General features: G+C 36.8%; 1 protein-coding gene across 12 annotated transcripts in view; it reads right to left on the reverse strand.

The window, feature by feature from the left end:
* Window positions 1–2,414: 2,414 nt before the first annotated feature.
* Window positions 2,415–13,505, reverse strand: part of Smarca1 (SWI/SNF related, matrix associated, actin dependent regulator of chromatin, subfamily a, member 1) — a 90,927-nt gene continuing 79,836 nt past the window's right edge. For 2 of the 12 annotated variants that reach the window (XM_008826703.2, XM_008826701.2), the window contains exons 23-24: window positions 4,244–4,354; window positions 2,415–3,148 (exon numbers count right to left, since the gene is read on the reverse strand). In XM_008826703.2, the coding sequence (XP_008824925.1) occupies window positions 3,077–3,148; window positions 4,244–4,354 (183 nt within the window). In that variant the 3' untranslated portion in view covers window positions 2,415–3,076. Of the gene's footprint in view, window positions 4,355–9,326; window positions 9,426–13,505 lie in introns of those variants that run through there. The other 10 variants (XM_029560408.1, XM_017796517.2, XM_008826704.2 and 7 more) reach the window with 9 other exon arrangements.

Here is a 13,505-nt window from a genome sequence, read left to right on the forward strand (position 1 = left end):
ATGTGTGGATAGGGGAGGGGATCTAAATACCATCAAACTATATTGTATGAAAACTGCAAACATTCAACAAAAAACTGTAAATGTTGATCTTAAATACTAAAAATAAAAATAATTAATTAATTAAAAATCAGCTGTAACTCACAGAAATTATAAGGCTGCGAGAGGGGCTATGACAGACAGTGACAGCTATATATATTTTAACCACAGGCAAGTCTCACACCGTGTCTATTGCGGAGGGTAGTTTAGGTAGACTAAACGAAGAAGAAATGAAATAGCCATAGAAGTTTTAAATTTCATGGCAAGTTGAGGTCTTCTGGAGCTGATAAAAATATCTGGAGAGAAAGTAATGTGGACATCAGCATTAATCACAGGCCTGGACATGACCTGGGAGAAACTTAACTCTTGCTAAGAGAAAGGTCAAGAGGGCATAAGTGGGGTCTTTTGCCAATAATTGGGAAAATACCATTCTATTTTGGTAAGGGTGGATAATTCTACCAGCTGAATAGAGGCTTTTCAAACCAAACATACAGCAAGCACCACAGCTGCAAACAGTCTGTTCAATAATGTGTCTTATATGGAATGTCTCAATCAAAGGACAAACGTCTGTGACTAGTTTTCATCAGGAAATTAGGTAATCAGACTGCACACCAAAGAGATACAAACAGTGACAATGAGAGTTTCATGACCTAATACCTTCATTTGAGTGTAAGGAAATTAAGACCTGAGAGCCCAAAAATTAATAGATACTTTATGAGGGAGTCTACAGAAGCCCTGGTATTGTTGGGAGACCTACTCACCCTGTATCCTCAATATAGATTCTTTGAGTGAAGGAGAGTCCTCAGGATTCCTGTTCCTCTACCCCCTTTTTTGTATGCTTTCCAACAGTCAAGTTGGGTTGGGATCCAGTACAATGAATTATAATGCTGTTGCTGGTGAGACTCTGCTATTCTAAGATTGCAATATGGGTATCCAGCACTCTGCTCTCTTCTAGCCTCCAAGTAGCTGATATGATAAACTGTCTATACTGCTTTCTCTCTGTAACATGGCAGCCAGCTCTAGGAGTATAATGTCACAAGTCTAGACCTCTTGTATGAAATGGAATTTCATTACTAGACCTTTTAAATTTTCTGTGCCATCTTAATTTTGCTGTGAAATTTTAACAGCCAAAAGGGGTCTCACAGTCAGACTTAGGGCATTTTGTGTTCTCAACATAATATTATTTGCACATTGCTATCATCTGGTGATCATTGTATACAGGTAGTCTTCAGTACTGTAATTGCCTATCTTTAAATATCAAAACCAAGATAAGGGCATATTTTTCACCAGGTATAGTGTGTGTTTTTTAATTCATACAAAAACTATTTCACAAGTTTCTAAGGATGACATCTCAAGCATTTACATGCTGGATTTCACATCTCTTCAATCCAAGAAAAAGACCATGATATAGATCAAGGAAATGTCCTCCAGGAAAAATCTTGAAGAACTTACCTGAAACTTTTCTCCCTTAAGGCAGTTACATACAGCTCAGCCATTAACCAGTTTTGGTTAACAACAAAAGAACAAGAAGTCAAGACTGTTGCTACATTTCCATGTAAGTGTTCAAACCCCCTAACTGCACATGTTCCCACCCTCCATCTTAATCCTCCCAGGGAAAGAAAGGTTTCTGTAGTGCAAAGAACTTGAGGGTGTCAGTAAACCTCTGTCAGGTATCATCTTCTCCAGTTCAGGTGATTGATGGTAGCTTTTCAACTCATTGGAGTGGAAAATTCCAAAATTTGATTTGAGGCTTAAGAGATCTGGATTGGAGTTTGGGGCCAGAGTACAAGTTAGTAAAGGCAGTAGTACAAGGCATTCCTTTGGTTCTGCTACCTTTGCCTATTCTCTTGCAAATATACAAGGCCATGTGGCTAGCTGGGGGCAATGCAATCTAACGGATGTGACGTGTGTCACTCCTAGGCTAAAGCAGTAAAGTGTCTGTATGGAATTCTCATGCCACATGCTCTGGATGATGAAACTACAAAACAGCAGAACCTCAGTCTGCCTGAAACCTTGAGTGACTGTGTGAAGCAGATCCCGTTCCATACCATTCTTCTGACTTGCATGGGATATGTAGTGTGAGCAAGAAATGAAATATTGGTGTTCCGCTTCCTGACACTCTGAGGTTGCTACCTAAGCATAACTGCATTCCTAATGAATACAGCTTCCCTTCTTCAGCAAGATTTATTTTATCACCTTAGCTTAGTTGTTACTAAACCTACTTGGTACATCTAGACTCCTCTGAATTGGCTCTAGGAGACAGATCATACACAAGTCAGCAAGCAAAGTTTTAGCTTTCAACCAAATATATAGTGGGGAGCAGTACAATTCAGTAAATACAATTGCTTTCTACTTCACAAAAAACAGGAAATAATTAAATTTCTTATAGACATTTCTTTATTATATTTCCCACTTGAATATTTAGAGAATAATTTAAATGTAATGCATACTGACAGCAAGCACAGTATCAAATATTAGTTTTTTTAATATTTTTTTCTTTTTCTCACCCTTTATTTCTTTAGGAAAAAAAATATTTAGATGACCTCAAAGAAACAATTATTATGCTAATCACAGTATGCAGTAACACATACAAGCCCAGACTCAATAGAAAAGAAAGCAACAAAGAAGTGAAAAAGTCTTTCTCCTCAAATCATTTTAATTCATTTTTCCACAGCCATATAAATTTAAAGTATGAAACAACAATAATACAGCTATAGAATCTAGGTTCTCTTTCAAAGCAGCGGCATATAAAACATAGAAAAGCTAAAACCTCAGCACAAGCTTCAAAAAAACAAGGACTGAGAGGAATTTGATGAAGACATGAAATGCACAAAATACAGTACACAAAATACTAGAATGCATAAAATATAAAGCTACACATTTCAGGTAGAAAGCATTGTAAAATATATAAAATATGCAAGAAATCAAAACCAAAGAGATTTTTCTTAGAGTACCATGAATACACTGGAACTGGCAATTAGCATTTGAAGATGGGAACAAGAAAATAGCAGTTTCCCATTAAAAACTTTATTTCTAGGCTTTAGGATTTCACCTTCTTGACATCCTTCTTTCCAGAGCTCTCAGTAGCTGACTCTGCTTTTCTTTTCTGTGACTAAAATGGAAACAGATTTAATGTTCTGCTCCAATATGCACACTTTTAAATGGCCCAACAATGTTAAATCTAGGATGTAAATGCATTAAAAAAAATTTTAACATGAATATTCACTTCAATGTTACACTCACAATTAATGTTCAGTATAGTCCAACAAACTACATAACCCAATGTAAAATAACTTTTAAAGATGTTTCTTTTTATGAAAAGACATATAATATCCATCAAAAATAGTCATCAAGTATCTACTTACACATGGCTTATAAATGTACTCTTATCTTAAAGAACTACTTAATACTTAAAGTTTCTGAGGAAATTTTTATTTATGAGTTCTATTTTCAAAACTTCAATAGATGTTAAAATACCATATTTCATATCTTCCATGATGCACATTTCTTTCACATTTTAGCATCTCTGAAATCACGATGCATCTTACAAATGATAACAGATGATTCCTGACATCATTTTCTCTTAGTGGTACAAAAATAACACTGTGTCTTACAATGGGAGGCATCTCAGATTTGATGAAATATGGCAGTTTACTTAACACACTCAAACAGGATGGTCTACTAAAGAATATTTTAAATCACAGCTATACAAAGCAACCTGACAGGATTGAAATCACGTTTTTACCCAATAGTCAACTCATTGCCAAATGAAAGTGGTTTTTTTGTTTACTCAGGGTTACTATTCACACACACACACAGTTCCACAAAGATCAAATGACTTATTCAATCAACACAGAACTCCTGGTTTCAACCTCAACACCATCCCATCTCTAATCTTTTCCTATCCCCACAGCAGCCTAGCTCAATTCATAGCATCTCACTTGCATTATACTTCTGTTTAGAATGTGAGGATTTTCTTCAAGACTGCATCCTGTTACTAGGGAGTTCCTAATCATATGTTCTTCAAACAAAATGAAATATATGGTTGTGGTGTGATTCTTTTTTTCTATTCCAAATAAATTATCATTTAAGAAAACCCAGTTTGATAATAGATATCACTATCGCATTCAACATAATAATATAAACATTTTAATTATGAAAAAAAATGAGATCTACCTAAAAGTTAGGAAAATGCTGAAAATTTTACCATTGGAGTTTTAGTTGCCCGTTTCTTCTTTTCTGCTCTCTCTCTTTCCTCAATTTCCATATTTTCTTTCTCAATTAATGAAATCAGAGTATTACAGCGTCTTTGGAATTCCTAAATAAAATAAGAAAAAAACTTAATTTCTAAAACGTAGGCAATCTTTACAAAGATGTTAATTCTTTAACTGTAAAACAGAATTTCCAAACTGGTATTTTTCCCCGTCCCCTGTCCCTGACTAAACTGGTATTCTTTAGAAAAAAATTCATGTAATATATTAATAGGTCCCACCAAAACAGGGATAGAGATAAGTGTCATTCAGTTGGTGATGGGTTAAACAAGCTGGTCCATTCATACTATGGAACACTACTCAACAACAGAAAAGGAAGGAAACAGTCATACACAAAGCAACATGGGGAACAGGACTGGAGATATGGCTAAGAGGTTAAGAGCAGTGGCTGTTCTTCTAGAGAACCTGGGTTCGATTCCCAGTACCCACATGACAACTAACAACCATTTGTAACTCCAGTTCCAGGGGATCTAACACATTCTTCTGACCTCTATGGGCATTGCACAACACGGGTGCACTTACATACATGAAAGCAATACACTCATACACATAAAATAAAAATAATAAATCAAATAAAATAAAAACAACATGGAGAAACCCCAGAGAATTATGCTTAGTGAAAAGGTCAATGACAAAGGTTATGTCTAGTATGCTTCCACTTATATAACATTATTTTTGAGATATTGTCTCATTCTGTAGTCCATGCTACCCTGGAATGCACGATATAGCCAGGCTGGTCTCAAACATACAGCAATCCTGCATCAGTCTCCAAAGTGCTGGGATTATAGGCATGTGCCACCATGCCTGGCTATATAACATTCTTAAAATGACAGAATTAGAGGAGTAGAAAATAGATGGATGGTTGCCAGAGGCTAGGGAAAGCAGGAGAAATGGTGGAACTAGAAAGAGAACCAATGGGCTCCTGTACTATTTAGTGATGGTTCCACAAATCCACGAATGGTAAAATTACACTGAAACACACACACACACACACACACACACACACACACACACACACAGAGAGAGAGAGAGAGAGAGAGAGAGAGAGAGCCTGTATAGATGACATCTCAATGAGCTCTATGAATTATACTACTGTCAACTTTCAGACTGTGATATTAACCTTCAGTTCTCAAGTTGCTACCCCTGGAAAAAACTGGGTGATGGGTACATGTCACTTCTTCGTAACTTCCCGTTACACCCATACATATTTCAGTATAAAATGTTAATATAAATTTTATAACTACGAAAGAATAAATGGATGTTCTATGGTCAAAATAAGTTTTGAAAATATGGAGTTTGTGAAATTTAAAACAGATTTCTTTACCCACAGGACTTTTCAGAGCTTTTGGGTTCCTGATACTCACTAGGAACCACTAGGTGGGGGATATAAGATGCAGCAGTTCCCAAATCCACTCAGCCAAAACAAGTCTCTCACCAGACGGCTTGTGAGATCTAAGTTCTGGGAAACACACTTCAGGAAACACAGCTGTACTTGCTAATTCAGAGTAAACACTATCAGAAAATATTTTTGCATTAACCTTGCCACTACTATATTTTACTGCCAGCAAATCAATACATCCAAACTACAAACAGATTTTATGAATGTATGGTGAGCATGAAGTATATGATTCATTAATACAGAAACTCAAATATTACTAACCCTGTATATTTTGCTGTATTTAAAGGTAAATAATGGATCAATGCTAAAGGATAAATAATATTTTAGTATATGATGCCTTCTCTGTGTAAGCAAAAATGCCTGACAAAACAGATAAACACTCAAATGAAAATATAGTTTTCTGGCAATTAAAAACAAATTCAAAAACAGAAAAAAAACCAAAACATAGGAATAGAAAACTCACAGAATGCCCAAGCATTTAAAAGAAGTTTCAAGGAGGCCAAACCTGGTGATGCACACTTTAATCCCAGCACTCGGGAGGCAGAGGCAGGCAGATCTCTGTGAAATCAAGGCCACCCTGTCTACATAGAGAATTCCAGGATAGCTGGGGCAACAGGGAGACCCTGTCTCAAAAAAAGACAACAAAATAAAACAACAACTATTAAAAAAAAAAGTTTCAAGCACTGAGGATATAGAACAGGGTAAAGTACTTGTCCAGCATGTCTAGCAACACACACACACACACACACCCTTCATGCCTGCAGGCACATCCATTTTTTTACCTGAAAGGGTGAAAAAATATGAAATAGAACGCCATTTCCATCCTATTAGCAATGATGAGCACATGCCATATGCCTAAACAGATGTACTGTGTGTATTGGTTGCAATAAGATGGTGAAATGGGAACTCACATTCACTGATGTTGAATGACAGTATTACCTGTCATAGACTTGTCTCCCCAAAATTAATCTGCTGAAGCCCTAATTCTCAACTAGACTATATTTTGGGAACTGTCTTTATACGGTTAATAAGGTTAAATGAGACCAAAAGGGTAAGACCCTAATGCTCCCACCACCCTCATATCATGTGCAAAAGGTGGCTATTTATGCCACAGACTAACCCAGTTGGCACCCTGATCTTGGTTTCTAGCCTTCAGAACTACAGGAAAACAAAATTTGTCACTTGGTCTACACAGTCTGTGGTATTCCATTACAGCAGCAGGCAGCAAACTAAGCCACTATCTTTTGAGAAAACAAACTGGAAATATCAAAGAAATAGTTTCAAATTTTCACATCCTATGACCTAACAATTCCATTCTTACACTCAATGTGATGAAATAACATGCACAAAATATTTCAAAAACATGTTTAGATTACTGTTAAAGGAGAAATCCTGGGAACCAATTAAATTCTTGATACTTGTAATAAAATATACAGACAATGGAAGTAGCTGAAAGAATATTAACAACAATGTTACTCATAGTAAATAGCAGCTAGTTCTGAAGGTAAGACCACGGGTGCTTTTTTTCCTTCAAACATGGAATCTAGGTATTCTGCACAGGATGCATTTGAAGAAAGCTCAAAAGCTTCTCCTGCCACAGTCACTGATATAGCTTCTCTGGTACCTTTTATTTTCTTCTTTATATAAGCCTATATTTCCAAATTTTCTGAAATGAGCACTTAGGTCTTAAGCCATCTGTAAAATTTTTAAAAATGGCAATTTTTTTAAAGTACAGTTTTATCTTTCCAAATAAAATCTAGAAAACTGGCATACAATATAGGAAATGTTAAATTTGGAAATAATATCAACTATCCGAGCATTTTCTACTCTCTGATTCAAGCCCCCAAAGAAACAGAAAACCAAAGAGAGTCTAGCCAGAAAGATGTTATACATTAACAAATTGTTGTTTGCCAATTAAAAACAATCATACATAACATTGAATGTTCATTCTCCTTGGACATCCACAATTACCAAGATAAAATAAATGGATAACAGTGACATTGCAATTTCTGTTGCTTACTGAAATAGTGGTGGTATGTTTAATATGCAGACCAAACACTCTCCATAGTTTCATTCAATAATAGACATACAAATTAAACAGCATGTTATTCAATTTATCTATTATAGAAAGGGCTAAGTTGACCCTGATGAGATCTGATCCTTTGTTTCTAGGGAGACTACATAGATTCTTTATATGAAGCTGACTCTTGAATCATTAAGTTATACCCTCTGGCTATTATTATTCTCAATAAGTAATAGTTGCCTGTGACTGCAGATATCTTTAGATACAAATTCATGGCTCATATGAATGAATCAGGGACAAATACTAATACTTTCAGACAGTCTGATATGCAGAGAAATAGAATATCTCAAAATCATTTTTAAAAGACTACCTAATAAACCCTTACCTCTATCCTTTTAACCTGTTACTAACTACTCCACATAGAAAAATAATCTAACTCTAAAGAAAGGCATCAACGAATAGACAAGCCCTTTGTTCTCTGAAATTTCTCTGCTTACATATTCCTTCAGATTATTATCTTTCCATGCATCTTTCTACTTTCCTGAAGTTTCAGGGAATAGATCGTGGAATATCTAACAGTTTCTATAATTCTGTAGTCTAATTATCTCCTTGACCATTTCTCCACTCTTGATTTAGTAATTAAGTTGGAAGGAGGAAAAATAACACAGAACAGTAAGAGAGAAGAGGCACAGAAGCAATTAAGGACAACAGAAGACAAGAGAAAATGACAAATTGAGAAACTGTTCTGCTATGTTGAAAGCTGTGGGAAATTTTTTTAAGTATTCTGTGTTCACACATGTGGGAAACGTTGGATTTTAAAAAGGTCAAACAAACTTATCCAAGGGAGGACTTCTCAGGGTTGTTAGCATAGATTGGAAGTCTCAGTGGCAAGATTCAGTGTCAGCATGCCCCAAATCTATTTCCGCACTGAACCGTTTTTCTAGCTCTGGAATAATGTTTAGTAGACACCAACTTGGAAAATGATACACAAGGTAATAGTGATGGCTAAGGCTAAGTTATGTACAAATCAGGAAAAAAGAAAGGTTTTCACATAATTTAATTGACAAAAAGAACTCAGTGCATATTTTTGAGCAGGATGACTGATACAATTAAATGTACATTTAATACTAAGAAAACGTCCCCTGATACAAATTATCACTAATCAGAGTTCATAAAAATCTTAGACTTGGGAGTAGAAGGAGTTTCACATTAAAATTTATTCAAGTCAATACTTGAATCCCTAATCCTGGATCCTTGATAATGAGTCATGTAGCCTGCCCATCTGAAGTCCTTAGAGTTCTCTCTACCTATAAGACTGCCCATTCTAACTCCAGACATCTTAAAATCTTTCTCTTTTGCAAAGCTACAATTTTATATATTATGATTTCTAACCAGTGGTTCGAAGTCTACCTTTTGAAATCAAAGAAAAGCCAATTTCCCCTCCTCCCAACAATCCTGTGTTTCAAGGCAGTTCCCATGCCTCAATCATAATCCCCTACAGACCCACAAACACCCCACTTTTAGTCTAAATATCCTCTCTCTTTACCCACCCAGCATTTAAAACGTTTCTTAGAAGAATGTATAACACTTAAATTTACCTGTGATGGTTAACCTTGACTGTCAACTCGATTGGATTGAGACACACTCAGATTAGTAGAGCACACCCATGGGTCTCTGTCTGTCTGTGAGAGTATTTCTACAAAGGATTAAATAGGAAAACCTGGCCTTAATGTAAATACAACTACTCCATAAGCTGGGTGGGGATCCAGATGGGGTGAAATGGAGAGAGGGAGAAAGTCCACTAGTGTAGGCATTCTCATTCACTCATCCATCCTCCCTCCCTCCCTCCCTTCCTCCCTTCCTCCCTCCCTTCCTCCCTCCCTCCCTCCCTCTCCTTCCTAGTGTCATAATGGAAAATATTCTGCTCTCCACCATGATGAGCCGAGTCCTCTGAAACTGTGAACAGCAGTAAATCTTTCCTCACTTGTGTTTCTCATGTATTTGTCAGAGCAATGAAAAGTGTAATACAGAAAACTTGTACCAGAAAAGTACAGTCATCGCTGACTGCCTTATGATATGACTCAGAAGACTTTGGGAATAACTTGTGAGAGGAATTTGAAAAGTTGGAATAATTTGGCTATGGAAGCCCTAGAATGCTGTTAGGAGAGCTTAATGAATGATTATGGTGGGAGCCCAAAAGGCAAGAATGCCAGTAAGAATAGAGTAAAACTGTGTTCATGAGTTTCAGATGGGAATGAGGATTCTTATTTAAAAAATGGACTAGGGGCTGGAGAGATGGCTCAGCAGTTTAAAGCACTGACTGCTCTTGCAGAAGGCCCAAGTTCAATTCCCAACAACTACATGGTGGCTAACAACCGTCCATAACTCCAGTTCCATAGGATCCAATGCCTTCTTTTGACCTCCATGGGCATTGCATGACACAACAGCACTTACACACATGCAGGCAATTACCTCATGCACATAAAGTAAAAATAATAAATAAAATATTTTTAAACAAAATAAAACTAAAAAGTGAACTAGATGCATTTATGTATTCTGTGGAAAAGAACCTAAATATATTTTGTCCTTTCCTTAAGACTTTCAGTAAAGGTGAATTAATGGACTACTTAATCTGTGGAGGAAATTCTGAGGCAGCATAGTACTTCAGACTATATAACATGGATGTTGCTACCTGCTTTTAGCAAAATTCATACTGAGAATTGTGAACCAAAAAGGAGAAGTATCTGAAAATAATGCATTCTGGCCTTAAAAAAACAATGCATATGGAAACTCGTGGGCAAGGAGAGTATAGGTGTTAATGAAATTAGCACCATTAAAATCTAACTTTACATTGGGCCAATAGGAAAGTTATCTGTGGGCATCTCATTAATCGTCTAGATCCCAACGACTGCATTCCCAAATGTGTGAAGATTTTTACCTCATTCGAAAGGGTTCACTTTAATAAAAGAGGTCTAAGGCATGCTGCTTGCACAAGGCCATCTATGGAGTATTTCTCTAAGTTCCAACCATTCAGGTAATCGGTGGCCATTACAGCTGTGATGCAAGGGGGCCAAGCTACTGCACCAGTTGAGGGAAGATCTTGGTGTGGTCCACGAGATGCTTCTTTTACAAGCATGCAGAATGTAAAATAGCAGGTCACATAGGCATACATCAAAATTTCAAAGAAAAGCCTAGGAATCCAAATAATGTGTAACAGTGTCAGATTTTCTTCTGGCATCCTCTGACAGGATGATGCATGAAGCTCTGACTGTGAAACCAGCTGTGCTGGAGAATCAGGCAACTTTTACATACCAAGATCATGGAACATCCCCAAAGGAAAGATGTGGGTAGTGAGCAGAGGTAGCTCAGGAGAGATGCCATGTGGACTGCAAGCCATTAAGTGAGACTGTAAAAGCCCTTAAGGGAGTTCACATCACATGACCATGTGACCAAGATGCTGGACATGCAATTACAGGACAATGTTTCCCTCCTAGGATTTAGTTATGTTTGGTGCTATTTTCCTTTTCCTCCCTTTGGAAATGGGAATGTTTTATCTGTGTCATTGGACTTGAGAGTGTGTAACTTTTTTTTATTTTACAGATAAAAGTTTGCCTTGAATCTCAGAGGAAACTGTGAACTTGGACCTTTGCCAATATAACTGTCATGAGTTTGAGGACTTAATGGGCTTAATGGATTTTGCATTATAAGCTGGATATGAGCCTTGAAGGGGAACAGAATTTGAGGGTTATTTTACATTTATCTGTGTATACAGCTTTGCGTGTGTGGGGATGCACATGTGGGGAGGGTGCATATACATGTGTATGTGCATACATGTGGAAGGTCAAGATTGATGTCAGGAATCATCCTCTATGGCTTCTACCTTATTCATTGATACAGGATCTGTCAATCAACCTCAGAGTTCTCCAATATGGCTAGTCTGGCCAGCCAGCTTGCTCTGGAGAATTCCTGTCTCCACCTTCTGAGGATGGAATTACAGGTGGGCCACTCTGCTCACCAGCATTTACGCATTCTAGGGATATGAATCAGGTCCTCACACTTGGATGGCAAGTGCTTTAACCACTGAGCAATCTCCCAAATTCCAGAAGTTTGTTTTAAGGTGGTATGTCTGGGTATCAACCTGAAAAGGCACGGAATTTCATTAATTACTCTTGATTGTCAATTCGATTGGTTTGAGAAACATCTAGGAGATTCGTAAAGCACATCTCTGGGTCTGTCTGTGAGGGCATTTCCAGAAAGGTTTAACTAAGGAAAGAAGGCCTGCTCTGAATGTAGGTAGCAAACTCTCATAGGCTGAGGGTAAGACAGAATAAAAATGGAAAAAGAAGAAAGCCCACTAGAGCAGTCATTTGCATCTGCATTCTCTCTCCCTTCCTCTCTTTTCCCCTCCCTCACTCACTCTCTTCCTCACTATCTCACTCTCGCTCTTGGTCTCTGCTTTCTGGCAACCATAATGTGAACCATTGCACTTAACCACACATTCCCCATCATGATCAGTGCAAATCCCTGAAACTGAGCAAAAATAAATCCTTCATCTCTGTCTTTATCAGATGTTTGTCACAATGACTTTCCATTTTTCATATTCATTCTTTTTAAACAGGGTTTAGTAGGGTTTTTTCTGTAAGTAGATGACAAATATTTTCAACTTTGCAAATGACAGTCTCTGTCACAACTATTCAGCTCTCTACCTGTGTTCAAACAAAACCTCACTAACAAACACAAACTCTGGAATTTCATATAATTTTCACATGTCAAAATTATTTTTCTTTTTATTTCTTTCAACGCTATAAATATTTGAAAATCATTCTTAGCCTGCATGCCATGTAAAACAAGAAATGGGCCACTGTTTTTGTCAAACCCTGCTATAAACTATAGACTGTACTTAAACAAAATTGTGCTGCCTTGATTTTCCATTCCTTTTAAATGGTTTAGGATTCTACTCAATACAAAGTCACTCACTTTTCACCTTTGGAATATTACAATATCTAATAAATGATGTAATGTTTGCAGTGAACTCTGCTGCCCTTAGTGTGTGGTGAATATCAAGTTCAAATATCCTTTGCCCCAATACTCAACTTCAACTTCAAAGCATCAATTCAAAAGGCATAGAGAGCCATCAGTAGACTTTAAGTGACTTACTAAAAGAGATTAAAGAGGCTCCACATTACATTTCCTATTTACTAAAATCCCAGATACTAAGCCTACCTAAGTCTGAATGACAAGATCTGACTGACTGCGGCTGTTAGGGTTGAAAGTCAGAAGCTGTTGAATGAGTAATGGCCAAAAAAGTAAAATAAAGAAAATACCTACACTCCACAGTTATGTCTCTGAATTTGTAAGTGAAATTCTGTAGATCAGGATTTTCTTCTACAATTCTCACTATAACAAAATGGGCATATTTTCGCTCTTGTTATTTTATATACTCCCTATATGTGACCTCCAGAAAATGACTTATATGAAATCAATATCTTCATTTGTAAATTCTGAGATATTTTCCAGATTTGGAGTTACTTTTTTTTAAAACAACCTCTACAATGCCAACAAGAAAACAATGGCAGTCTATACTAGACTCCCACAGCCCAACAACACTGGCTGCTAAGTGGAAATTCATGTTCAAATAAAGGCAGCCTCATTTCTCCAATGAGCTCAACTATTACGATGCTTTTCCATAACTGCTACCACTTAAAAGCAATATTACTTTATAAACTATTGTGTCATCTTTTCACACAATAAGGCACTAGTACAAATACCTAAAATG

This window comes from Nannospalax galili, unplaced genomic scaffold, assembly GCF_000622305.1.
Source record: "Nannospalax galili isolate Female #2095 unplaced genomic scaffold, S.galili_v1.0 scaffold371, whole genome shotgun sequence".
Classification (NCBI taxonomy): domain Eukaryota; kingdom Metazoa; phylum Chordata; class Mammalia; order Rodentia; family Spalacidae; genus Nannospalax; species Nannospalax galili.